Source organism: Thamnophis sirtalis, unplaced genomic scaffold (assembly GCF_051295495.1).
Source record: "Thamnophis sirtalis isolate CommonGarterSnake01/CBP01778 unplaced genomic scaffold, rThaSir2_p1.2 scaffold_2, whole genome shotgun sequence".
NCBI lineage: Eukaryota > Metazoa > Chordata > Lepidosauria > Squamata > Natricidae > Thamnophis > Thamnophis sirtalis.
The window spans coordinates 74,347,376-74,375,321 of record NW_028261382.1 but is presented as its reverse complement, the minus strand read 5'-3'; the positions used below and the strand labels follow the sequence as shown (position 1 = coordinate 74,375,321).

The following is a 27,946-nucleotide window of genomic DNA, read 5'->3' as shown; positions in this document are numbered from 1 at the left end:
TCAAGATACTCTCAATCTTAACGGGAAAAGACCCGAATACGCCAAGACCTGCATACCTGTACCCATGAAAATCTACGAATCTATCTATCTATCTATCTATCTATCTATCTATCTATCTATCTATCTATCTATCTATCTATCTATCTATCTATCTATTATCTATCTATCTATATGTATATGTATATGTATATGTATATGTATATGTATATGTATATGTATATGTATATGTATATGTATATGTATATGTATATGTATATGTATATGTATATGTATATGTATATGTATATGTATATGTAAATATATAGTGTTCCAGCTGAAAAGCTAATCTACATCGCAGTCCTTGAGCTAGCTTTTCAAAAGGCCGCCATTGTGTTAATAAGAGCTGCTTCAGGATTTATCTTCAAGACACTCAAGTCAATAGGTATAAAACTCTCGCACGCTGCACACCAGAGGAGTTATTCAGCCGGTTTAGATCGATTTGCCCGAACCGGTAGTGGAAATCACGGATAGCCCAGCCCACCCGCCCTGGCTCAATGCTGTCCCATTTAAGCACATTTTCAAGCCAAAGCACCCGAGTAGATGTGTGGACTCACATTTATGAACTGGTAAGGAAGGTACGTGAATGCCACCCCTGCCACACACGTAATCAAAGAGGAGGGAGCAGTGAAAATCACCCAAGGGGTGGACATTTGTTACTGTGGAGGACTGACCTGGTCTTGAAGAACGCAAGGGGTTACACATCATGGGCTCCGTGCCCAAATCTTGGAACAATATAGAGGTCCTGTAAAAGCCGAAAACAAATCTGTCGTATCATTTGGGGTGTATGGGAAACAGAACAAGGCTAGGCAATAAGCCCTGCGGAATAATGTAAGACATACTCAAAGAGCTGCAAAGGTTCTAACCGAAAGCCCCCCGTTCAATTCTGGATCCGACCGGAAGTCTGGTTCCCCCCACCATAGAGTCTCCTCCTAGTGCGACATTCTTTTTCCTCTACCTGTCCTAACCGAAAGCCCTATCTGTTGTGGAGCCAACCGGCGACAAGGAGCTGCAGCAGAGGGGTGAAAGAGCCACATGCGGCTCCAGAGCCACGGGTTGCTGCTTCCTGATTTAAGGCAATGTTTCTCAACCTTGGGCACTTGCCGATGCTTGGACTTCAACTCCCAGAATTCCTCAGCCAGGTGGCTGGGGAATTCTGGGAGTTGAAGTCCAAGCATCGGCAAGTGCCCAAGGTTGAGAAACACTGATCTACGAATTTAGAAAGAAAAGGACCAAATCCAGACCCACTGTCAGATCTGCCACAATTCTGAATAAAAATGATCCTTGGCTCCATTTGTTGAGAAAGTTATAGTTGATTAGAGATCAAATATATTGCATTACTGCAATTATTACTGTTTTCGTAACCTCCAAGAGTAGTTTGGTATATGGCCCCTTCCTTTTCCCAGCTGTGACCTTGAGGCAGCTTCTCAAGGAGATACAGCACTTAGATTCATTTCCCCAAGCATTCCCCACTTCCCACAGTTCATGGGAGTCTGTCACCCACCCAAGCATTCCCCCCCTCTTCACAGTTCATGGATGTCATCCATCCAAACATCCCCCTCCCCACAGTTCATGGCAGTCTGTCACCCCGTAGTAGCGGGAGTACAAGCAAGAGTAAGGTGGCAGCTGAAACTCACAGGTACAAGTTCCCTGTTCGAATGTACCATTTTGCATTCAAAGGTTACAGCCTTATGTAGAAAGATCAGATTTCGGGACGTTATGGTTACAGAGAGCAAAAAGGCTGTGTAAATTGCCCCAGCTGCCCCTTCACATCTTACCCATCATATGCATCAATCCGGACGCAGCGACTTCCATTCCAAGTCCAAGCACAGTAAGGATCCTTGGCGAGAATACAGTCAGAACAGGTCCTGTACTTGCTGCAATTGGCCACGGGGACTTGGATGACTTTTGTGTCGGAGCCAATAAAGAGGACTCTCTGAGAATGAAAAATAAGAGTTACAGGTTGTTCTTGCTTAACGACCAATCACTTAATGACTGCTCAAAGTTATGATGGATCCCTTAAAAGATACTTGGAACTGGAGTCAACAATCTGATAGCTGCCTCCATCATCGCAATCACCTGTTCCAACTTTGTCAATACGGAAAGAAAGACTCCTGGGCCATAATTAGCCAAAAGTGCCATATATTTTACTAAAGCCAAAGTGGTTGCAGAAGAGGCAAAGCCGGATCTGAGATTTTCATGTGCAAAAGGTACGCTTAACTTTCCCTTACTCCTGGCAAACCGGTTATCTGTCAATGCACTCAGCAGCTGGCTCAACATCCCGCAGTCATATGACCATGATTTATGACAGCTCCCCCCCCCCAAAAAAGAGACATTTACATCTGGTTTCTGGGGGGAAAAACAGCCATTGCGGGAAATAGGGTCACGTAACCGCTATAACATTTGCTTGACAACTGGCACAAAAAGATGTCATAAAACTAGGTCAGTCATATGATGACCTGCTATACCTCCAGCATGATTTGTGAAAGTAATTCTAGGCTCAATTGTGGTTGTTAAGTCAAGGACTACCTATAGCAGAGTTAGACTCTTCCCATCTAGATCCATTCTAATACTTAAGGTAAAGGTTCCCCTCGCACATATGTGCTAGTTGTTTTCTGGCTCTAGGGGGTGGTGCTCATCTCCGTTTCAAAGCCGAAGAGCCAGTGCTGTCTGAAGACATCTCCATGGTCATGTGGCTGGCATGACTAAACACCGAAGGCGCACGGAACGCTGTTACCTTCCCACCAAAGGTGGTTCCTATTTTTCTACTTGCATTTTTAGGTGCTTTCGAACTGCTAGGTTGAGCAGAAGCTGGGACAAGTAACGGGAGCTCACTCCGTTACGCGGCGCTAGGGATTCGAACCGCTGAATTGCTGACCTTTCTGATCAACAAGCTCAGCATCTTAGCCACTGAGCCACCGCGTCCCTTCTAATACTTAGGAGGCCTGAAAGAAAATCACCCTCTACTTTCTGAAAGCTGGGTGGGAGTCCTATGAGCAAGACAGACTATGACAAATGCCTTCAGCCAAACACAGCACCCTGTTTCTGTTTGTCCATACAACTAAGTTTCTAGCCCTGATGATTACAGGAGGCAGGTAACTTCTGAGGAAATCTCTCACATCAGAAAGGGTCGGTGGCTTCTATAATAATAACTCACAGACACACATTATGCTGGATCAGAGCTAAGCCTGGCTAGGCGGTGTGGGGTTCAATGTCATTAGTTTTCTTGTAGGAACCAAGGTCATTCCAACAAGTGGACGAGAAGAGGAGGAGTAAACAGGCAACCTGCTAACACTGCTATTGGACAATATGACCGATGACGGGAAGGGGGAACATTTACTTTTTAATTAGGTGAAACCCAGAGGAACTTTCAGAGTCAGTTTTCACACCACTTGTGCCAATATGGTGCATCCAGTAAAATTGTTCTTTGAGGAATCTACCGTTCTCCTTTCAATGGGCGCCTTACTTGGAACGCTGACACCCAGAGAGTGCCTTAGCCTGTTGGGTGACCCAAAGCATCACATTAAACCAGTTGATTCACTTGGGTGCAGCCACATGAGGGGGACCCAGCCATTCTGCTAAGCCACCTTTGCCTCGGGCGCAGCATATTCCGCGAATTTGGGTTCTCTGCTATGCCCCGCCTTTGCAGTTCCTGACAAGTAACTTTCACCTCTTCCTCAGTGGCTTTAGTTCCGACAGATCCTTATCACTGGCAGGCGCCTTTGCAAAGCAATTATCCGATATAAGATAGTGGTTTTAAGCTGCCGCGTTTATTGTGGGTTGGGTTGGTGAGGTTTAGCAGGACAGCCCTGGAGAGGAAGCATCAGCACTATCTGAAATTTCAACTTGATCCTAGGTATCAATTTCCCCTAGGAGTGTCTGCAGAGACCCACCATAACACCTCAGGGATGTGTCTGAAGGCACCGTCACACAAACGCAGCCACTTGTCAGCCTCTGCTTCGCTTACTTGCTATCGGCTGCCATAGAAACCGGGGAGGGTGGGGGCATGGTATTTGGGATGGGAATAAATGGTACAGGAGGTGATATGGAAAAGGGAGTTTTCTTCCGGGTGTTTGGTCCTGGTCTAGGCCAACAGTCCTGCATACCAACATGATGGTGCCTTTTGGAGATGCACCCCACATGACACCTAAGAGAGTTGCAGATTGGACACTGGGGTGGAGGCATTGGAGGGATGGGGCTAGGTTATCATTTGATATGTACTTGTTCACGCCTTTCTGGCTCAAATCTTGCTTTACTTTTGCTGCTATCTTTTCATAATCAGCAAAAGTATTTTAATTCAACCAACAATGGAATTAGGAGTTTTCTTTCTTGGTTACTGAGGGAGGCATGCCTGACACCACTGTATTTCTACTTCCCGAAGCCTGATGCAACAAAACTCAGGGTATAATATGCGCCATGCACAGGTCAGCCCACCATCTGAGCCCCACTGCAGATCCTCCTGTTTTCCCCCATGGCACTAGGAGAGTGATGGCGAACCTTTTAGACACTGAGTGCCCAAACCCACGCGTGTGCATGCCCAAACTGAAAAATGCACACGTGCAAATGTGCACCTGTGCATGCATGGACATGTGCATGCACGGGTATGCATACATGCGGAGCAGAAACCCGAAGACCAGCTGGCAGGGCAGCAAGAGGTAAGATCTTTTTCTTTTGTGAGCTTCTGTTTCCTCGTTTGCAGGGAAACAGAAACTCATGAAAGAAAAACCACGGAGATCTGGCCTGGGGCGCATGTGCCAGCAGAGAGTGCTCTCTGTGCCACCTCTGGCATGCATGCCATAGGTTAGCCATCACTGCACTAGGATTGCCAATTCTTTGCAAACAGGGTGGCCAAAGACTAAGAATTCTGGAAGCTCTAGAATTCAATGTCTCTGCACCTCCTTACCTTTGGTACTGATAGGACCAGGCTCTTGATGGGTTGGGCTTCCTCAAACACTTGCAGTTCTTCTATGAGATGGACACCTGAAGGCAAGGCCACCGCTTTGTGCAGCCAACCGTTCTCTGCACACACAAAAAGACCAGGAGACAATTCAGTGACTGAATTAACAGAGGAATCAACCAAGACCAAGGGACGTACTGATACCACTCTATAATAAAGCCTGAGTAAGACCACATCTAGAATTCTGCATCCAGTTTTGGTCACCACACTATAAAAAAAAGATGCGGAGACTCTAGAAAGAGTGCAGAGAAGAGCAACCAGGATGATGAGGGGACTGGAGACTAAAACATACAAAGAATGGTTGCAGGAACTGGGCATGGCTAGTCTAGTGAAGAGAAGGACCAGGGGAGACATGAGAGCAGTCTTCCAACATTTGAGGGGCTGCCACAGAGAGGAGGCGGTCAAGCTATTTTCTAAAGCACCTGAAGGCCAGAAAAAGGAATAATGGATGGAAACCGATCAAGGAGAGATTCACCTGGAAATAAGGAGGAATTTTCTGACAGTGAGATCAATGAACTCATGGAACAGGAGTTGCCTTCAAAACTTGTGGCACCTTCATCCCTGGAGGTTTCCAAGAAGAGACTGGACTGCCATTTGTCAGAATTGGTGTAGGGTCTCCTGCTTGGGTGGCGGTTTGGACTAGATGACCTGCAAGGTCCCTTCCAACTCTGCTAATCTGTTAAAAACCTCCCTTATGGGCCAAGGTGGCACAGTTGTTAGATTGCAGTACTGCAGGCTACTTCTGCTGACTGACTGCAATTTGGCAGTTTGAATCTCACCAGGCTCAAGGGTGACTCATCCTTCCATCTTTCCGAGGTGGGTCAAAAGAGGACCCAGATTGTTGCGGGCAAGAGGCTGATTCTGTAAACTCCTTACAGAGGGATGTAAAAACACTATAAAGCAGATATAAGTTCAAGTGCTATTGCTATTAAAAAGGAAACGTTTAAAGGTGGGCCAAAGTTATGCAACTTTGTTGAGAGTCCAAGGATGGCCTCTATAAAAGGGGCACCACACCAACTTTCTTCAGGGCAGGTGGTATCTCCCCTCCCCCCAAATTAAGGCATTAGCTACCACTTGGACCCAACCACATGCAACCTTTTTGGGTTGACCAGCTAACAGAGGCATGGGTTTTGAACACAGAACACAAGACAATTTTAAAATTGCAGAGTTTGAATCCGATGATCATTTAAATGCCAACATACTCTTTATCTCCTCTCTTGCCAGATGGCTCCAATCCATTGGTGAAATGTAATTTTTTTTGCCACCGGTTCTCTGGGCATGGCTTGGGGGGAGGATGTCATATGACTGGGTGGCTGTGGCCAACTTTTTAAAATTTTTAAAGCCTTTTTTACTACCTATTTGCCCGAACCAGTAGTAAAAATGCTTTAAGAAGTCGGAGGAAAAAAAGTTCAGCTATGCTGTGCAATCGTGGGAATCTTTCCCCCCCACTTTTTAAAGCATTTTTTTTAAACTACCGGTTCGGGCGAAGAGGTAGTAAAAATGCTTTAAAAATTTAAAAAATGTTGGCCACATGCTGAGCTATTAAAAAAATATATTTAAAAAGTGAAAAAAAAGGTTCCCACGATCGCAGGGCACAGGTGATTGTCATGGAACCTTTTTTCTCTCTTTTTAAAACATTTTTTTCCTGCTGGTTCGGGCGAATAGGCAGGAAAAAAATGCTTTGAAAAGTCTAAACTGAGCTGCGCAATCTTCAGAAGCTTTTTTTTAACTACCAGTTTGCAGTGAAAATCATCCCTACCAGTTCAATCCCCAAACCAACCTCGTAAATGGCACCTAGGGTGCCCCCACATCCCCCCAAACGAGTTCAGCTTCTCTGCATCCGGACCTCCATCATAATTATTGCATTGCCCGCCAGACCTAATCTACGATGGCTTCTCTTAAAGAGATGGCGTTTTTTTTGCAGTCCAGCTAGATGAAACGCAGTTTCAAAATGGGCTGTTGGGGTTATTGCAATTTTATTTTACTTCTTTGCTTTGCTGTTCCTTTTTGTTGTTGCTGTTGCTTTAATCATTTTCTGCTGAATACATCAAAAGAAGGATTTGCTTATTAAAAAAAAGAAAAAACCAACCAGCTAAGTGGTTAGAAGAAGCAATTAAAAGCAGCACTCCCCCGACTGAAAATAACTCCTTGATGAAGAGAGTTGTGATTTACTCACTTTGAAATGACTAATAATAAAAACCGCAGATGAGAAGAGCTCTGTCTCCAAAGGGGCATTTTGTACTTGGTTGACAAACAGGAGAAAAAAAATTCTCGTCTCACGGACCCTCCGTGTCGCTGTTCCGACAGGCCTGGGGCTAAAGAGCTTTTGCTCCCCTCCTCGAATGGTATGGTTGTTGTGTGTTTTAAATTGTGTATTGTTATGTTCGTCTTTTTATCCCCTGTCTGTACCCCCTTCCCTGACTGAATTGTCAGCTGCCCTGAGTCCCCTTCGGGGAAAAGGGTGGCATATAAATGTAATCAATCCAATCCAATCCAATCCAATCCTCCTGAAAATTTGTCTCCAGCCTCTGATCAATTTTTAACTAGCAGAACTGAAGCCTGGCAAGATAATGCAAACTATTTTCTCCGATTAACTTTTATGATAGAGTCAGTAGAAGATATGGGGAAAATATCACTTAAATGCCAACATAAAAAGGCTCATGTGAGACCAATGTGCTAAAGCACAAAATGACTTCCTTTTTTTGTGCTTTTTTAAAAAGCAGATTTGTAATTGTTTTCTCCCTCCATAACATTTTACAATCATCACATTGACGTTGTTATCATACCTGTACATATCAATCTTATATCGCTTCTATATTTATATACATTCATCTACAGTTCTATACATTTCTCTATTGTTTCTCGGCTGAATTAACTTTATTCCTGTTATGCAACCATTTATATCAATTATCCCAAATTTCATAGTATTCAGACTCCTGTAACTGCTCTTTATATGTTTTAGTCTCAAATCCCCTAATCATCTCGGCTGCTCTTCTCTGCACTCTTGGTCTTCTGGTTTCTATCCCGCTGCCTTTAACCACTGTGCCAAACTGGCTCTCGATAAAACAACTATGGTTAGAAACGACCACGCAGCAAAAATGTAGCTGCCAAAACTTTGACCCAGTGAAACGCGTTAGGTCAAAGTCAAAGTAGGTGGACACAGCTGCAATTTTGGACTCTTTCTTGCTTCCCTCAAACCCGTACCTGTCCCGATGTACAGCACTTCGTATGGTTTGCCATCCAAACCGTGGACTCTTTCCACCACCAGCTGGGTGAAGTTGGCATCCTTCTTGACCAGCAAAGGCTGGTTGCCCAATGGGGGCACAGCCTTATCCATCAGGGGGTGCTTCTTTGCAAAATTCAGGGTGTTGTCTGGAAGCTCCAGGGAAGTGGAGAAACTGTTGTACCGGTGCCAATCCGTGATACACTGGAACAAAAAAAAGACGACGGAAGCAGGGTTTAGGTTAGAGCTTCACGTACAGAGAATTAGCAAAAACCGGTCAATTCAAGAGGAGGGGCTCTCCCTGATATGGATGGGGCAGAAGTGTGTTCTGACCTAGCTTCCCAAACATGTCAAACCCTCTGAAGTTAACACAAAGATTCCTTTATCTGTTAACTTTATAAAAAGTTTCTCTCTCACCGCAGGGTAACAAGTCTGTTTGGCTGGAAGATCAATAGTTGTCTGCCCCATCTATTCATCTCCGCCCCTTGCCTTTTATCCCCAGAACTAGGGTGGAGCTTCACTAGTAGTGGTGGCACTTCTGTCCCAAGGACCGGCCCATAGATTTCCACTGCTCTCCTCTCCTCTGCCCTCAGTGCATCTATGCGTCAGGCACTGGACCCTCTCCTCTTCCTTATTAGCCACCTCCAGACCTGGGGGCTGTTGACTCTCCATCTGACGGCTGATGGACAGCCCAGGTTCCACATCTCTCTCTCTTTCTCTGACAGCTCCATTCCCTCTTCCCCCTCAGAGCTCTCAAGTTATCTTGATGCTGACCTTCATTCTCACGCCTCCTCCTCCTCCTTTGATTTGGCTACTGGAGGGGCAGGAAGCTGACAGGTCACAACAAAGGAGTTTCTCTTTTTCTTTTTAATTAAGTTTTATTGCAATTTTCCTTTTCCCCATCATACATGCTTTATAGACAGTGTTTTGACGGGGTCACATTTTATACATCTCATTTATAATTATAATTTCAATATATTCTGATTTCCCAACTTCTATCAATATTCATCTCTCTTAGATAAACTTTTCTCCCCCCCATAATTCATTTAAGCTTACATATCATTGCTAAACCCCTAATCTTAACAAATTAATCATTTTAACCCTAGTTTTATTATGCCAACTTCAATCACATTATTCTCTTTACATATTTCTTTATCTTTTCTCATTTAATTTTTATACATAGTTAACATCACTATATGTCCTATATTTTATATCTTTAAAAAAAAAACCAAATTTTCCATGTGTTTACCTTATTTCTTCTTTTCAGAAAAATATCTCATGAATTCCCCTTTCCCCCATCGGTAATATTTTTAACTCCCAACATTGTTCAAATTACATTCAAAATTAGTAATATTATTAAATTATTTACCTCCACATTCCCATCTACCTATCTAACTCTTTATATATCTATACTAGTATTTACCCTATAAATTATACCTCTCTTCTACTAACATTTTCCTTCTTATCCATCATCTCTTACTTTTTAAAAAGACCCCATTTTTAGTGATTTCTTATCTGCCTTTTATCCTGCTCTCTTGAAATCTTATTTCTCCTCTCTATATTTTTATATGCATTGCATTTCTCTTCTTTGTCCCCCTTCCCCCTTTTTGTTTTATTTTTCCCATCTCTCGAACCAAAACTTTCCTTACAACAAAGGTGTTTTTCAACTTTGGCCACTTTAAGATGGACTTCAACTTCCAGAATTCCCCAGCCAGCAATTTTTGGGGGGTGTGTGTGTGGTGTTCCTGCCCGGGTGAGGACATGGGACTTACAGCGCCTGGACGGGGAACGGGTTCCTGGTCGGAGTAACGAATCCACTTCTGAGCAATTTCACTGTATTCCTTGTAGGGGCCTTCGAAGACTTTCTGCACATCCAAGATCTGGTATTGGCAAACCGCAGAAACATCAACGTCTCCCCTGCAGGAAATGAAAAGAAAACCAGGCGGTTGAGGGTTCAAATTTGAGAAGGTTTATTCCTGTTAGAGTTTCTTCTTAAAAACGTCCAGTGTTGGAGACAACTAAAGAACTGGGGTCGACTTGGGAGTAAGGCCACAGGTGAACGATGAATGGCCCCGCCCAGAGAAAATAAAAGAGGAGTGAAAGGGGAGTGGAGTTTGCAGGAGAATTAGTTCGCTTAATTGGTTCATGACTCTCTGAGACTCCTGGCCAAGTTTTGCAGATATCAGCCTGGCAGCTCTCCAAGACAGATAAGGTCTATGACTGTAAATCCTCCCTTGAAAGACTTTGCTGGGTGTGAATGAGCAGAATTCACAGTAAATTAATAAAGGGCTTTTTCGTTGGAACAAGGAGTCTGCTTCAGGCTCTAGGTCGGAACACTTACCAGCGTGCTTGGAAGACCCCAAAAAAGCTGGTCTCACGCCAGTGATCGCCGTTCAGCGTGTAGGTCCCCTGGATCCGGTTAAAATGCAGCTGCTGCTCTGGAATCGAGCACAGCAGCCGGGCCTTCAGAAACGTCGTCCACCTTTTCTGCAAAGTACGGGCACCACCGACATCGCCCTGCACCAAACAAAAAATAACAGCCTTTAATCTCCCCTCTGTACCCAAGTGGCGTTGAGATGCTATTTTCTCGCCCTTGAGTTACCAACTGCACCTAACTGCAATTCCCATGCCAACCTCTAGGACAGTGTTTCTCAACCTTGGCAACTTGAAGATGTCTGGACTTCAACTCCCAGAATTCCCCAGCTAGCGAATGTGAAAAGACATGAGGAAAGACTGTAGGGTGCCAATCACCGTATGTTACAGGAAGTCCTCGACTTACAACCACAATTCAGCCCAACATTTCTATTGTTAAGTGAGACCGTTGTTCAGTGAGTTTTGGCCCGTTTTATGACGTTCCTTGCCGCAGGTGTTAAGTGAATTACTGCAGTTGTTAAGTTGTTAACATGATTGTTAAGTGAAACCGGCTTCTCCATTGAATTTGCTTATCAGACGACTACAAAAAGTGATTTCATGACCCCAGGACACAACAATGGCCATAAATACATGCTGGTTGCCATGACCCTAGGACACTGCAACCGTCATAAATCTGAACCAGTGGCCAAAGGTCCGAATTTTGGACACAGCTTTCAGTTCATAGCACAGGCCATTCCCATCTCCCCTAAGATTGTCCTAGAAAAGCTCTGTCAGAGTATGAATATTCATAGACTGGAATAGATCAGCTAATGAATAGGCATAGCAACTGGGTCAGCTAATGAGGGCTGTTTTGGAAACAGAAATTTAAGCTTGGAGTAGGGGTGTGTCTTAGCTGAGAACTGAAACTGGAACTAGTTTGTAAGCTCTGAGTCTGCTGCTCTGAGAAGTAAACTAGTCTAAACTTGTCTGCTCTGAACTCTGAAATGAAACTGTTCTCTCCTGCTTGTGTTCTGCTTGTAACTTCTACCACGTTGAAAAACTCTACTATTGGTACTGTACATTTATTCACCTGTTATTTTGCATATGAAGAAGTTAATGAATCCAACTGAATGAGTTATATGTGTGTGTTCTCTGGATCTGATTTTTCTGCAACAAACTCTGACAAGCTCACTCCCCAAGATTTGTTCAGAAGTCCTTCCAGCCCTGAGACACCCCAGAAAGAGAAGGACCAAGGCCTACCTTGCAGATCCGAGCCACACGGGCTACCACTTGGTCAATGTCGCAATCATATTCCACTGCTCGTTCACTAAAGAAGAAGTAGACTTTGTCGTCATCTCCGATATCGCTGCCTTTGCTCTCCTGGACAAATGCTGAGCCCACAAAGTGGGGTTCTGCAGAGGGAAAGAGGGTTGAGATAAATACCGTATTTCCCCCCAAAACAAGACCCAACCATAAAATAAACCCTAGCATGATTTTTCCAGTTACTTGTCCCAGCTTCTGCCAACCTAGCAGTTCGAAAAATGCAAGTAGAAAAATAGGAACCACCTTTGCTGGATAACAGAAGATAACAGCGTTCCGTGCGTCTTTGGCGTCTAATCTTGTCGGCCACATGACCACGGAGAACGTCTTCGGACAGCGCTGGCACTTTGGCTTTGAAACAGAGATGAGCACTGCCCCCTAGAGTTGGGAACGACTAGCACATATATGCGAGGGGAACCTTTACCTTTACCTAACTTTAAGCCGTCATTAAATGAACTGTTTAAGCCATAGACTACCTGAATGTGAACTTTTTCAGAACCATATTTACAGAAATACAACTGTATTTCATTGTAAGCATCCAGAGATAATTCAGCATGTAGAAGCCACTCACTCATGAGCTGTGAGTAACAGCAGGTCTTCCATCCCCTGAGTATTTGGGGACTATAAATTCATCTTCCAAATGTCGAAGGACTAATCTGGCCGTAAGAAGACTCAAATATCCTCTGATCCATGTCTACAGTATAATCCAGTGTAAAAATCTTCCCGGCCTGTGTAAGATCTCTGCCTTCTTGAGTTAAAGGAGTATGAAATCTCCTTTGTCAGATGGGGCACCTAAATCATCTTAACATCATGTCGGGAAGCTCACTTGTACATGACACTCCTGGGAGGGGCTGTTTAATGCTCATTTTGTTTCAGTAAACCCAATCAGTTACAAAGCTCTCGCCTACGTGAAGATACCGTGTTAATACAATACAATAGCAGAGTTGGAAGGGACTCTGGAGGTCTTCTAGTCCAACCCCCTGCCTAGGCAGGAAACCCTATACCGTTTCAGACAAATGGTTATCCAATCTTTTCTTAAAGACTTCCAGTGTTGGGGCATTCACAACTTCTGGAAGCAAATCGTTCTACTGATTAATTGTTCTAAGTGTCAGGAAATTTCTCCTTAGTTCTAAGTTGCTTCTCTCCTTGATTAGTTTCCACCCATTGCTTCTTGTTCTATCCTCATGTGCTTTGGAGAAGTTGAGTCCCTCTTCTTTGGGACAGAACCTGAGATATCGAAGCACTGCTATCATGTCACACCTAGTCCTTCTTTTCATTAAACTAGACATCCCCAGTTCCTGCAACCATTCTTCATATGTTTTAGCCTCCAGTCCCCTAATCATCTTGGTTGCTCTTCTCTGCACTCTTTCCAGAGTCTCCACATCTTTTTTACATCGTGGCGACCAAAACTGAATGCAGGATTCCAAGTGTGGCCTTACCAAGGCATTATAAAGTGGTATTAACACTTCACGTGATCTTGATTCTATTCCTCTGTTGATGCAGCCTAGAACTGTGCTGGCTTTTTTGGCAGCTGCTGCACACTGCTGGTTCATATTTAAATGGTTGTCCACTAGGACTCCAAGATCCCTCTCACAGTTACTACTATTGAGCAAGGTACCACCTATACTATACCTGTGCATTTCGTTTTTCTTGCCTAAATGTAGAACCTTACTCTTTTCACCATTGAATTTCATTTTATTAGATAGTGCTCAATATTCAAGTTTGTCAAAATCCTTCTGTATCTTAAGCCTGTCTTCTGGAGTGTTGGCTATTCCTGCCAGCTTGGTGTCATCTGCAAATATGATGAGTTCCCCATTTATTCCCTCATCGAAAGGCATTCACACACATGCTAGAACTGTCATGGTTAACCTATGGCATGCGTGCCATAGGTGGCACCTAGAGCCCTCTCTGGGACCATGTGAGCCATTGTCCCAGATCAGCTTCGCCACACATGTGCACGTACCTCCTGCCAGCTGGCTGATTTTTGGGTCTCTGCCGCGCATGCACAGGGTGCATGTGAGAGATGCCCCCTCACACATGGGGGGGTCACATGAACATGCACGGGGGAGCACAGGGGATGCGGCATATACCTACACAGCCCATCTTTGGTCTCAGGAGGATGCAGGGAAGCGTTCCCCACACAGAGGTCTATTTTTGGTCCCAGGAGGCTGCCAGGAAGCCTACTAGGCCCAAAATGGGGCAAGGGGGGGGTCACACGTGCATACACAGGGGGGTGGGGCACGGGAGTGTGTGTCGCACGCACATTGCATTATGGGTGTGGGTGCTTTCGGCACGTGATGACAAAAAGGTTAGCCATCACTGCCCCAGAATGTGCTCTACCAGCCCACTTTCCCTGCGGTGGGCACACTTCCAAAGCAAATCCTAGATTGAAGCCACACAAAAAAACACACATACGCACGCATACACACTCCTCCCAATATTTTCATTTTCTAAAAAATGCCAGCGAGGATTGCACGGAACAAAAGGCAGGAATTAGATGGTGCCAGGGCCTGGCATGTCGCTTTACAAAATGTCAGACTTGGGCGGCATCAAAAAATTGAACGTATAATAAAAATGTCAGCTTTCCGCCGATTTATTTTCTGTTAATTAAAACAAAATTAAAGTAATTTATCGCAAAAGACGGCCTACGCCCCTGTCCGGATTAAAGAGATGACATGATAGATTTGCTGCAAGGCCTCTGCCCAACACCTTGGAGGGCTACATCTCCCTGAGTGGGATCCGATGATCCATGGAGTGGGGAGGGAATGGGGATTCTGCAATATCCTATCCCTGTAGTGGGGAGAGAATGGAGCGTTTGCAGTGTCCTTCCCCAGGAGTGGGGAGGAAATGAGGATTTTGCAGTATCCTTCCCCTGGAGTGGGGAGGGGATGGAGATTTTGCAGTGTTCTTCCCCAGGAGTGGGGAGGAAATGTGGATTTTGCAGTATCATTTCCCTGGAGTGGGAAGGGAATGGGGATTTTGCAGTATCCTTCCCCTGGAGTGGGGAGGGGATGGAGATTTTGCAGTGTCCTTCCCAGGAGTGGGGAGGAAATGGGGATTTTGCAGTATCATTTCTCTGGAGTGGGGAGGGAATGGAGATTTTGCAGTATCCTTCCCCTGGAGTGGGGAGGGAATGGGGATTTTGCAGTGTCCTTCCCCTGGAGTGGGGAGGGAATGGAGATCTTGCAGTATCCTTCTCCCTGCCCACAGAACTGGTAGTAAAATCATTTTAATCCCACCAATGATAAGCAGCATGTACATTCAATATGCAGCGCATGCATATGAATCCTCCCACTTCCCAGCACAGAAGTCTATGTAACTATGCTGAGAAGATCCACAGAAGAAACATCCCCTTGTAGCATCTCACCATTAAGCCATGTAGGCAGGTGCTCAGTCTTGACGGGATACTGGGGCCCCAGGTTGCGCAGGATCACAGGATCGGTACCCAGGAAGTTGTTGTGTGTTGCGGAGTACAACCCTTCCTCTGAAAGAGACAAGGAAAAGGAGTGAGCCCAGTAAACCCGGAGTTCCCTATCGGATTCCGAAAAGTAGAGACGCTTGACTGTCAAGGGTCGTGGTGCACAATCTTGGCAGCTTTGAAGAAGTATGGACTTCAACACCCACATTCAGGACACAGCATGTGCGATACTCGACCAAGGTCTGCTGTTTTGTCAGGGATGCTACGGGTCCTCTCCAGGACCAGTTTTCTTTGTTACCTTCTGGGAGGGGGCTTTTTGGTATCCGAAGCAGAACAGCTAGGTTCTGTAATAGCTTTGTAGCATAGAGTGTCAACCTTGCTAACTATTAAGCGTTTTCAACATATGCTATTGTATTCACAGAAAAAAAAGTGACAATAGAGGTTATCTCCTCTCCTCTCCTCTCCCCTTATTCTATTCTATTCATTCCATTCTTCCATTCCATATTTATTCTATTCTCTTCCATATTTATTCTATTCTCTTCCATATTTATTCTATTCTATTTTATTCTATTCATTCCAATATTCCATTCCATTCTTATTTTATTCCATTCCATATTTATTCTATTCTATTCCATATTTATTCTATTCTATTCCATATTTATTCTATTCTATTCCATTCCATTCATTCCAATATTCCATTCTATTCTATCCTATCCTATCCCATTCTATGAGCTGCGGTGGTACAGTAGTTGAAATGCAGTCCTGCAAGCTACTTCTGCTGACTGCCAGCTGACTGCAATTTGGCAGTTCAATCTCACCAGGCTCAAGGTCGACTCAGCCTTCCATCCTTCTGAGGTGGGTCAAATGAGGACCCAGATTGTTGGGGGTAAAAGTCTGACTGTGTAAACTGCTTAGAGCACTGTGAAGCGGTATATAAGTCTAAGTGCTATTGCTGTTCCATTCTCTCCATCTCATCCCAGCCTTTTATCTTATCCAAGTTCTGGAAACTTGGCTGGGAAATTCTAGACGTTGAAGTCCACACCAGTTAAAATTAAAATTGACGAAGTTGAGAAATGCTGGTTTAGCATGAGTACATCCACTGGGCAGGAGAAGGTCTGCAGAAGTTGGCTCTCCCCTTTTGCCCTTTGGAGAAATTCTCCTCGGTAGCTTAGTCCAGTGGTTCCCAAACTTGGCAACTTTAAGACTTGTGGACTTCAACTCCCAGAATTCTCCAGCCAGCAGAGCTGGCTGGAGAATTCTGGAAGTTGAAATCCACAAGTCTTAAAGTTGCCAAGTTTGGGAACCACTGGCTTAGTCCCATCTTTATCATCATCTCCTCTCCTTCAGCACTAAACCAAGCACACACACACACACACACACACACACACACACACACACACACACACACACACAGATGGTCACTTACCCACAATGAGGCTCGTGTAGCCCTTGGCAGGGTCGTATGGACATTTGCCCTTGCCTTCCTCGAAGGAGAACCTATCCAAGGAGAAGGTGGCCAAGTCCTGAAAAAGGCATGAGGGGGAAAAAAAACATGTTTATAAACCCCCATGACAAGCCGGGCGTGCTCAAAAACTGTATCACGTACGTGGGGCGGGGGGGGGGGGAATGTGTTCTGCTCTACTCACAATGTAGCCGCATTTGGGCTGGAAGGCATACGTGCCACAGGTGTACATGTGAGAGCTGTTGTAGATCTGGAGGAAGCGGATGTAGTTGAAACATTCAGTCTGGGAGGAAGGGAAAGGAGAGGTTTGTTAACAAACTTCCCCACAACCCACCTATGCGCCCAAGAGAGCCTGCGCTGAGCATTGCCTTTGCAGAAGACTCAACATTCTAAAATTGCAGCCGTCTTTAGCAGCAGGTAGCTAATTCTCCAGGCGGCTGAGATTGGCTTGAAGTAAAAAAAAAAAAAAGATCAGAGAAAGCTGAGTGGGGAAAGGAATTTAGACATCAGAGGGAAATCTGGGCAGCCTGCAGCATGGCCCCTCCTCCGATCCTTAATTTTAAAGAGCATCTTTAATGGAAAACTGCAGAGCGCACCTTTTCCAGGGCAAAATGTGCAACCACAACGGCTGCGTTAGCAGAGAAAAAGAAGCCGGCATTTAAGTCAAATGTGGCTGATTGTACCTTTTAAAAAAGTATTATTATTTATTTTGTATCCATAGGTGCTTGGTGAACAGTGCCTTGTCTGGATCAATTTACTTTATGCATAAGGATAATACTAATAATATTATTTACACATAAGGTAAAGGCAAAGGTTCCCCTCGCACATATGTGCTAGTCCTTCCTGACTCTAAGGGACAGCAGTGCTCATCTCTGTATCAAAGCCGAAGAGCCAGCACTGTCCGAAGACGTCTCCGTGGTCATGTGGCCGCAGGACTCAACGCCAAAGGCGCACGAAACATTGTTACCTTCCCACCAAATGTGGTTCCTGTTTTTCTACTTGCATTTTTTACATGCTTTCGAACTGCTAGATTGGCAGAAGCTGGGACAAGTAACGGGAGCTCACTCTGTTACAGGGTGCTAGGGATTCGAACCACCGAACTGCCGACCTTTCTGATTGAGAAGCTCAGAGTCTTAGCCACTGAGCCACTGCGTCCCTTACGCATACATAGTAATTTGCATGCATAGTGATAATCTTTCGACTTCTGATATTTTTCTATGCATAGTAAAAAGAATGTTTTGTATTATGTGACAGTATACATAGTAGTATTTCCCCAATTTCTATTTTCCGCTTCTATTTTCTAACCATTAATAAAACAAATCCCATATTACGAAGATACAGTTGGCTTATTGTATCTGAGCGGCAGGGTATCACAAGACAGTTTTCTTCCAGTCTCCAGGGCAATCGTTAAGCAAAGCAGGATTTTAGCTTGTGGCTCTTTTCAACGTAGAACATAGAATAGAATTGGAAGGGACCTTGGAGGTCTTCTAGTCCAACCCCACTGCTTGAGCAGGGGACCCTACACCATTCCACACAAGTGACTGTCCAGTCTCTTCTTAAAAGCCTCCAGTGATGGAGCGCCCACATCTTCTGAAGGCAAGATGTCCCATCGGTTCATTGCTCTCACTGTTAAGAAACTTCTCCTTAGAATAGAATGAATGAGCTGGAAGGGACCTTGGAGGTCTTCTAGTCCAGCCCCCTGCTCAAGCAGGAGAACCAACACCTAAACAAGATGCTGAGACTCTAGAAAGAGCGCAGAGAAGAGCAACAAAGAGGATTAGGGGACTGGAGGCTAAAACATATGAAGAACAGTTGCAGGAACTGGGTATGTCTAGTTTAATGAAAAGAAGAACTAGGGGAGACATGATAGCAGTGTTACAATATCTCAGTGGCTGCCCCAAAGAAGAGGGGATCAACCTATTCTCCAAGGCACCTGAGGGTAGAACAATAAGCAATGGATGGAAACTAATCAAGGAGAGAAGCAACCTAGATCTAAGGAAAAACTTCTTGACTGTTAGAACAATTAATCAGTGGAACAGCTTGCCTCCAGAAGTTGTGAATGCTGCAACACTGGAGGCTTTTAAGAAGATGTTGGATAACCATTTGTCTGAAGTGGTGTAGGGTTTCCTGCCTAGGCAGGGGGTTGGACTAGAAGACCTCCAAGGTCCCTTCCAACTCTGTTATTCTGTTCTAACCTATACTTTAAGCTTTAGGTTGCTTCTTTCTCCTTGGTCAGTTTCCATCCATTGTTTCTCGTCTTGCCTTTTGGTGCTTTGGAAAATGGTTTGACCCCCCTCATCTTTGTAGGAGCTCCCTCAAATTCAGGGTTTCCTTGGCTCAAAACCCTACCTTATTTTGGACGAACAAATCTAAATCAGAATTCTGAACTCCCATTCAAATGGCATATACAGCTAGCCTTGACTTAACACCAATTCGTTTTATTGACTATTTGAAGTTACAACTTTCAACTCATCCTTGCCCTTATAACCAGCAGGGCACGCCTTGGTCATGTGATCAAAATTTGGAGCTTGGCATTTACCAGAGTCCTGTGAATGCTGGCTTCTGAGAAACAAAGCGAGCGGGGGAAATAGGATTTGCTTAACGACCGCATGATTTACTTAACAACTGCAGGGATTTACTTAGCAGCTGGGGCAAAAAAAGAAGAGAGAGAAAATCACAAAATGGGGCACAACTCAGTTAACAACCCCCTTGGTTATTTACAGAAATTCGGGATCCAATTGTGGTCGTAAGCAGCAGTGGGATTCACCCATTTTGCACCGGTTCGGGAGAACTGGATGTTAATTTTAATCTGGTTTGCCGAACCGGTAGTTACAAGGAACGGCTGGCCTTGTCCACCCTGCTCTTCCCCTCCCAGGAGTCTCTATGTGGCCCATTCATCATTCAACGTGAGTGCAGGGCCCGTGTGGAGGCTCGGGGGCCCCCCCCGAAAAATTGGCCTACCGGAAGTACCGGAAGTCCGGAAACGGGTCTGTTTCCAGCCTCCGGAGCTGGGGGGAGGCCGTTTTCGCCCTCCCAGAGCCTCTGCACTTCCTGCACCACTGTGGTGCAGGAAGTTGACAAGGCCATGCCCACCCAGGAACCAGGAATTGCTTTTTTTTTTCAATCCCACCCCTGGTCGTAAGTCAAGGACCATTGGGAACGAGCTTTCTCCATCTGGCACCCTACAGCCTACCTAGCATAATTCACTGTATCTAATGGGGAAGGATGAATCCACTTGGGATCTTCCCATCTATTTTTAATGAAAGTTACTTCTGATTAATGAAGAAATTACTCTGGGCTATTTAAATTGATATTAAATATACATGATTTGATGAAAGTAAGTGCTCCCAACTCCAAGACTTTCCAGAATAATATTAAATGAGAAGCGAAAAAGATGAAAAACAAAAGAATGCGACACTGACGGTGTCCAGAGGCGTAATTTTGGGGGTGTCTTTGTCGCCCTTAGGTCAGGGGTAGCTACGTACGACCACGATGGGTTCCACATTTTTTGTTGCTAAGCGAGACAAACGTTGTCCCTAATTTTGTCCCATTTTACAACCTTTCTTGCCACTAGTTGTTAAGTGAATCACTGCAGTGGTTAAGTTAGTAACGTGGTTGCTAAGCGAATCTGGCTTCCCCACTGACTTTGTCAGCCAGGGAGTCACAAAAGGGGATCACGAAACTCCCTGGGACACTGCAACCGTCGTAAATATGAGCCAGCTGCCAAGCATCCCAATTTTGATCACGTGACCGTGGGGATGTTGCATGAGTGGTGCGGTGGCTTAAGGGTGGAGCTCTCACCTCACAATCAGGAGTTTTATCCTAGGTAGAGGCAGATATTTCTCTCTCTGGGCACAATGAGATTATATCTGCTGAATAAAACTCCACATTGGCAACAGGGAAGGGCATCCGGCCAGTAAAACACTCAGCTCCATTTAGTTGCCCAGACTCCAACCCACAAGGCATTATGGGGTCATTAAAAGAAGATGATGAGCGCAAGGAAGTTGCAACGGTCCCAAGTGTGAAAAATGGTCAAAAGTCACTATTTTCAGTGCCATCGTAAAGTCGGTCACTAAATGAACTGTTGTAAGTTAAGGACTACCTGCATTTTTCCTGTCCTTTAGCAGCAGCCAGCATCGTTCTGCTTCTCAAAAGGTACTCTCAGGGTGAAAAGAATTATCCACAGAATGAATACATCACCGAAAGGGGTTAACACATATAATTATAAACAGATCTGGAACATGATTTCCCTGTGAGACCATGGATGTAGCTGAATTGACTAGAAAGCTCGCCATCCAAATATTTGAAGTCTTTAATCATCTAGGCCATCTCAGAGCCTTGTTGGCCAACTACAGGGAAGCTACACTGCCACGGAAAGGTTCCCCAGCCACTATGTGTAGTACCGAACAACCTAATAAGGGCCTTTTTAAGTGCTGCAAACTGCAACCTTGGGTGGAAAGGGAGCTATCAAATGTGCAATGCTGGCGTTGATGAAGCTCCTATCAACTTGGAGAGTGGAGAACCAGCCTCATAGTCTGAGCCGCGGTGGCGCAGTGGTGAGAGTGCGGTACTGCTGGCTGCTTCTGCTGCCTGCCGGCTGCCTGCAATTTGGCAGTTCGAATTTCCCCAGGCTCAAAGTTGACTCAGCCTTCCAGCCTTCCGAGGTGGGTCAAATGAGGACCCAGATTGTTGGGGGCAATTATGCTGACTCTATAAACCGCTTAGAGAAGACTTGCTTTGTAGTTTTTTAAATATGCAGCATGCATGGCTTTGAACAGACCCTAATACAGTGTTTCTCAACCTTGGCCACTTGAAGATGTCTGGACTTCAACTCCCAGAATTCCCCAGCCAGCATTCGCTGGCTGGGGAATTCTGGGAGTTGAAGTCCAGACATCTTCAAGTAGCCAAGGTTGAGAAACACTGCCCTAATAGAAGAGAATATTTGTAGCTGAGAGTTGAATGGTGTTTGGTGTTCTCTGGGTTTGATTGTTTTCTTGCAGATGTTTCATTACCCAACTAGGTAACCTCATCAGTGCTAGGTGTGCAGACTCTCTGCAGCACCACAAGCGTTCACTGCACGTACCTGTCCCAGGGGCCGTAGTTTGAGGAGCCCTGATTTAGTGCAATATAAAAAAGGCAAATAAGTTTTCTGCGGACCACCAGTTGGTGACCCCCAAGGTCCCTTCCAACTCCGTTTTTCAATCTTCTATTGTTAAGGGAATTCTACAGAAGGAAAAGACAGAATGTGGAATTTTCAGAAAGTGCTTACCTGATTACTTCTGCCTTTTTGGATGCATTCTGCCTTCCTCTCTGCCGGAGCCTCCCAAAGTATCTGAAAAGAACAATTATTCCTCTTTAATTACCCTCTGAGCAACAGCATTTGAAAGCTACACCCCAACCTGTCTCACCAACCTTGGGCCGTGCTGCCAGCGTTGATGGGAAGGAAGGCTGATTTAGTGCCCATAAACCCCAAAGGGGAACTGCCCTTCCATTAAGGACCACAGCGACAGGCAGATCCTATTTATTTAACCAGGAATTAAAAACAGTGAGCAGGGATGCAGGATCATCCCTCACAAGTCTAAATCCACCTGTCTCTCGTATATCTTTACCTTGGCTTGTAGAGGGAAGCATTTGGTAGGCGGCGTACAAAGGCACCGAACCCATAAACCAAGGAAATTGGTAGGTTTGAAACACATCAGGCCTTCCCCCCCCCCAAAAAAAAATTAAAATAGGCAAAAACCAGCACATGGGATTAAATGCGGATGCTTATTCTTTAAGGGACCCAGTTCCAATGTTTGGAATGCTACAATAGTCAGAACTAAACGGAATTTCAAAGCTGCACATAAACTTGAAACCAGAGATATTTTTTATTGGGCATTCTACTGGAAAAATGGGACGCAGTGGCTCAGACGCAGAGCTTGTCAATCAGAAAAGTCAGCACTTTGGCGGTTCGAATCCCTAGCGCCGCGTAACAGAGGGAGCTCCCATTACTTGTCCCAGCTTCTGCCAACTTAGCAGTTCGAAAGCACATCAAAATGCAAGTAGAAAAATAAGAACCACCTTTGGTGGGAAGGTAAGAGCGTTCTGTGCGCCTTTGGCATTTATTCATGCCGGCCTACATGATCATGAGATGTCTTTGGATAGCGCTGGCTCTTTGGCTTTGAAATGGAGATGAACACCGCCCCCTAGAGTCTGGAACGACTCTGGAAGCAGTTGTTGCAGCTAAGTAGCCATCATGAGAAAGAGTTGGCAAAAGAGCTCAGTTCAAATTGGATCTGACCGAGAAGGAGGCTCAGCAGAAACATCTCACTGAGGACTAGGAGCATAGGCTTTCCAAGCAGAGGGAAGACCTGTGGGAGTGCAAGGCCAGGTGCCGGTGCCTGGAGGCTCAGCAGGCTGAGATGGTCAGCCAGTTCCAGGCCATGATGCAGTCCCACTGGAATGAGGCCCTCTGCCACTAGCAGCACTTCCCTCCAGCTTTTGCCCAAAGCCCCCCACCAGGAGGCCAAAGCAGACCCTGAGTTGGAATTTCTGCCCCCCTCTAACCCACATAAAAAGACCCCAAAGGGGGAGACTCACAAGCATTCATTGCATGTATTTGTCCCAGGGGCCGCAGTTTGAGGACCCCTGATTTAGTGCAATCTAAAAAAGGCAAATAATTTTTCTGTGGACCACCAAAATTTTCTCACGGGCCACCGGTTGGTGATCGCTGCCTTAGACGACCCACTGCCTGAAACAGAAGCCCCAGACTGGAAAGTAGGAGGTCCAGAGTCCAAACCCATTCATTCTTCTACTTACCGCTTCCTCCATCTCCATGGAGCTGATGCTTAAAGCAAAGATGGCTTCACGGGCTCCAACGTAGAGTAGCCCTTTGCGGTCAGCCAAGGTCAGCGTTGTATAGTTGGACACACCTGCCATGGAGAAACATTTGGTCCCTTCTTTCAGTTCTGCAAAGGAAAGGTGGACAACCTTGAGAAAGTGGTCTTTTGTAAACAGATTAACATTGTTGGAAGGTCATCTAGTCCAACCCACCCACCCCCGCCTGAGCAGGAGACTCTACACCATTTCTGACAGATGGCAGTCCAATCTCTTGAAAGCCTCCAGTGATGAAGCTCCCACAACATCTGAAGGCAACTTCTATTCCATGGGTTGATTATTCTCACTGTCAGAAAGTTTCTCCTTATTTTTAGGTTGAATCTCTCCTTGTTCAGTTTCCATCCATTATTCCTTGTCTGGCTTTCAGGTGCGTTGGAAAATAGCTTGACCTCCTCCTCTCTGTGGCAACCCCTCAAATATTGGAAGGCTGCTATCATATCTCCCCTAGTCCTTCTCTTCACTAGACCAGCCATGCCCAGTTCCTGCAACTGTTCATCGTACGTTTTAGCCTCCAGTCCCCTAATCATCCTGGTTGCTCTCCTCTGCACTTTTTCTAGAGTCTCAACATCTTTTTTAGAGTGTGGTGACCAAAACTGGATGTAGTATTCTAGGTGTGGTCTTACTAAGGCTTTAAGACTTTGGAAAATAGCTTGACCCCCTTCCACCTCTCTGTGACAGCCCCTCAAATATCATGTCTGCCTTGGTACTTCTCTTCACTAGAATAGCCATGCCCAGTTACAGCAACCTGTGACCAAAACTGGATGCAGTATTCTAGGTGTGGTCTTACTAAGGCTTTATAGAGTGGTATTAGAGATGAGCACCGCCCCCTAGAGTCAGTACATACCGACTAGCACATATGTGCAATAGGAACCTTTACCTTAACATTTAAGATGAATGTATGAGTTTAGAAGTGGAGATTCGCATTTTAAATAGCAATTCTGGTTTTGATATTGAAACTAGCACATGCAACTATTCCTTCTTAGTTTTCCTGTGACTTTTCTGGATGACATGGAGGGTGGAGGTGAAGGACATGTTTTCCAGGACAAGCCTCTCCACACCCTTGTCTTGTGGCCTTTCTAAACAAGACAGGCTTCTACATGAATCTTGTTTTTGTTGTTTTTAATTCGCCCCGCCAAAGATTCTTGGCTCTGTGTTCCAGTCCTCCAGCATGCTTCTTCTCCAGCAGGAGAAACCAAATTAATGGAATAGACAAGGCTATCTGCAAAGAGTCATATTTTGCAGCAGCAAAGATAATGCCCCTCTAGAAAACCACTGTGCTGGATTCTACCCTGCTTCCCTGAAAATAAGACTTCCCCGGATAAAAAGCCCAATCGGGCTTTTGAGTGCATGCACTAAAATAAGTCCTACCCCAAAAATAAGATCTCCCCCCAAATATTGCAACACACCAGGAGCCATGAGCTGACCATGCTCGCTGCCTCCTGCACCTCAAAAATAATAAGACCTCCCCAAAAATAAGGCCAAGTGCTTATTTCGGGGAAGGGGTGTCAAAAGAAAATAGGACCCTGTCTTATTTTCGGGGACACACGGTAGATGTTCCTGCAGAAAACAGCAAAGTACTTTCTGCAGTTAGGGTGCTGTGAATTTATTTATTTATTTATTTTCATCTGAAGGGGATGCCGAGACAAAGCATTTTATTCCCTTTCTCAAGAGGGCTCTCCCATTTGCGTCTTCAAAAATAATACAATACTTTAAAAAACAACAACCTTGGCTTACAAAAATCTCCTTAAATGTCTCCGATTTCAGTGGGAGTGAATTGCTTTTTTATTCCAACAGCCTAGAGCTTTCAACTCAAGGGATGGCAACCTTTCATACAATGACGTGCTTGAAATAGGAAACTTTAAAAACGGTAACTTTGCAAGCTTCGGAGAATATAAACAACGGCATTTGTGTCGAGGAATATAAAACGGGGGCAGAAGAAGACAATGCTGTAGGAACAATCTCTTCTCCATTATTTTAAATGTCGCCAGGGACTTAAAATTGGGCAGAGATCAACCGATGTTGGAACACACAGCTGTGAATTTAGTTCTTTTTAAAGGAAATGCAGCTTAAAAAAACTGAAAACATGGAAATAAAATAAAATCGCTAAGAAGAAGAAAGCAGCAGGAGGAAGAAAAGGTGGGATGAGATAATATGGGTGATTTGACTTGCAATAATTTGTTTAGTGACCATTCAAGGTTCCGACGGCACTGAACAAAAGGGACTTACGACTGTTTCCATACTTATGACAGTTGCTGCAACCCATGGGCATAATTCAGACAGTTGGCAACTAGCTCATATTTAAGACAGTTGCGGTGTTCCATGGTCACATGACCCCCTTTTGCGACCAAAGTTGAAGGGAAAACCAGATTCGCTTAACAACCAGGTTGTTAAATTATCAACGGCAGTGATTCACTTAACAACGGTGGCAAGAAAGCTCGTAAAAATGGGGCAAAACTCACGTAGCAACTGCTGCTGACTTAACTGCAGCGAGTCGCCTAATAGCTGTTGATAGGAAAGATTGCAAAATGAGGCCAAGCTCACTTAACGGCTGTCTCACTTAACGTTTGGGCTCCACTGTGGTCATACGTCGAGGACTACTTGCAGTGCCATGGAGGAGGAACCGGGAACTCTCAACTTGTTGTCGACACAGATGAGTGCTCTGCCAAAGGCCAACAAAAGGAGAGCTAAACATCCATTGAATTGAGAAATGGGGGGAAAAAATAATATGATTGAATTGCCCCAGTAACCCTTGAATAAGTCATTTTAAATACAGTTAGACCTCAATTTATGACCACAGAATTTCTGTTGCTATGCGAGACATTGGTGGTGCATTTTCTCCTATTTTACGACCTTCCTTGCCACAATTGTTAAGCGAACTACTGTAGTGGTTAAGTCAGTGTTTCTCAACCTTGTCAACTTGAAAATGTCTGGACTTCAAGTCCCAGAATTCCCAAGCCAGCATTCGCATTCGCTGGCTGGGGAATTCTGGGACTTGAAGTCCAGACATCTTCAAGTTGACAAGGTTGAGAAACACTGGGTTAAGTGAATAACGTGCTTGTCAGAGGTAGGTTGCTACTGCACAGCAATTCTGTGCATGCACAGAAGCATCTGGGCAGGTGGGCGAAGCCTCCTACCGCCGCTACTACCGGTTCGCCTGATCAGGGCCAAACTGGCAGCAACCCACCTCTGGCAGTTGTTAAGTGAATCTGGCTTCCCTATTGACTTTGCTTGTTAGAAGGTCGCAAAAGGGGATCATAGGACACACACCCCCTTCAGGACACTGCCGCCGTCATAAATAGAAATCAGTTTCCAGGTGTTTTGAATTTTTATCATGTGACCAAGGCATTGCTACCACCGGCGTAAGTGTGAAAAACGGTGATAAGTCCCCTTTTCCAATGCATAATTTTGTATTTATTTATCTTGTCCTGTTTATGTTTGTGTTTATATCAGAGGTGGAGGCCCTGGGAGAGCTATATGCAATGTATATATTTCATTTTAATCAGGGGTGGGATTCAGCCGGTTCGGGTGAATCATATGTTAAGTTTGCATCCGGTTCGGTGACGATCGGCTGACCAGGAGGCCTACAGGAGCCGAGGTGGCGCAGTGGTTAGAGTGCAGTACTGCAGGCTACTTTAGTTGACTGCTAGTTCGGCAGTTCGGCGGTTCAAATCTCACCGGCTCAGGGTTGACTCAGCCTTCCATCCTTCCGAGGTGGGTAAAATGAGGACCCAGATTGTTGTTGGGGGCAATATGCTGACTCTGTAAACCGCTTAGAGAGGGCTGAAAGCCCTATGAAGCAGTATATAAGTCTAACTGCTATTGCTGTTGCTACTAGGCCAAAAATGGGGCATGGATGTGTGTGCACACACACCCCATAGCCCGTTTTTGCTCCCTGTCACACCCCTGGCCATTCCTACCATGGACATGCCTACCCAACCAGTTATTAGGGCAGAGAACCGGTTGTTAATTGATTTTAATCCCACCACCGATTTTAATCTAGGCCGGGTAGCGTACCTTCAAAGTGACAATAAAGTTGTTCTAAAAGCGATTGCTCAATGAACTTTTGTAAGTGGTGGATCACCTGTATGTCAAATCGTGCTGCCTTTTTGCACCCATTCCATCCTTAAGTCAGATTGAGAGGGGTTGCCAACACCAGGAGTTGGGATCTCCCTGCCTGATCCCTCTGCAATGCAGCAGGCAGGTGGCTCTCTGGTGATCTGGCTTTGTTCTAGCTTGCCAGGAAGAGATTCATCTAACCATGCAGTACGGAAAGGAAGATCCTGGAATGGATATGGGCTTATT

At 45.1% G+C, this 27,946-nt stretch overlaps 1 protein-coding gene across 1 annotated transcript in view; it reads right to left on the bottom strand.

Annotated features, from left to right (window-relative positions):
- SEMA4C (semaphorin 4C) overlaps positions 1-27,946 on the bottom strand; it is a 102,916-nt gene that overhangs the window by 10,244 nt on the left and 64,726 nt on the right. The window contains exons 3-14 of the mRNA XM_087706109.1: positions 23,567-23,715; positions 22,038-22,100; positions 16,953-17,051; positions 16,733-16,829; positions 15,256-15,372; positions 11,829-11,980; positions 10,558-10,733; positions 9,989-10,133; positions 8,198-8,420; positions 4,940-5,055; positions 1,815-1,972; positions 711-781 (exon numbers count right to left, since the gene is read on the bottom strand). Coding sequence (XP_087562235.1) covers positions 711-781; positions 1,815-1,972; positions 4,940-5,055; positions 8,198-8,420; positions 9,989-10,133; positions 10,558-10,733; positions 11,829-11,980; positions 15,256-15,372; positions 16,733-16,829; positions 16,953-17,051; positions 22,038-22,100; positions 23,567-23,715 — 1,566 coding nt within the window. The remainder of the gene's footprint in view (positions 1-710; positions 782-1,814; positions 1,973-4,939; positions 5,056-8,197; positions 8,421-9,988; positions 10,134-10,557; positions 10,734-11,828; positions 11,981-15,255; positions 15,373-16,732; positions 16,830-16,952; positions 17,052-22,037; positions 22,101-23,566; positions 23,716-27,946) is intronic.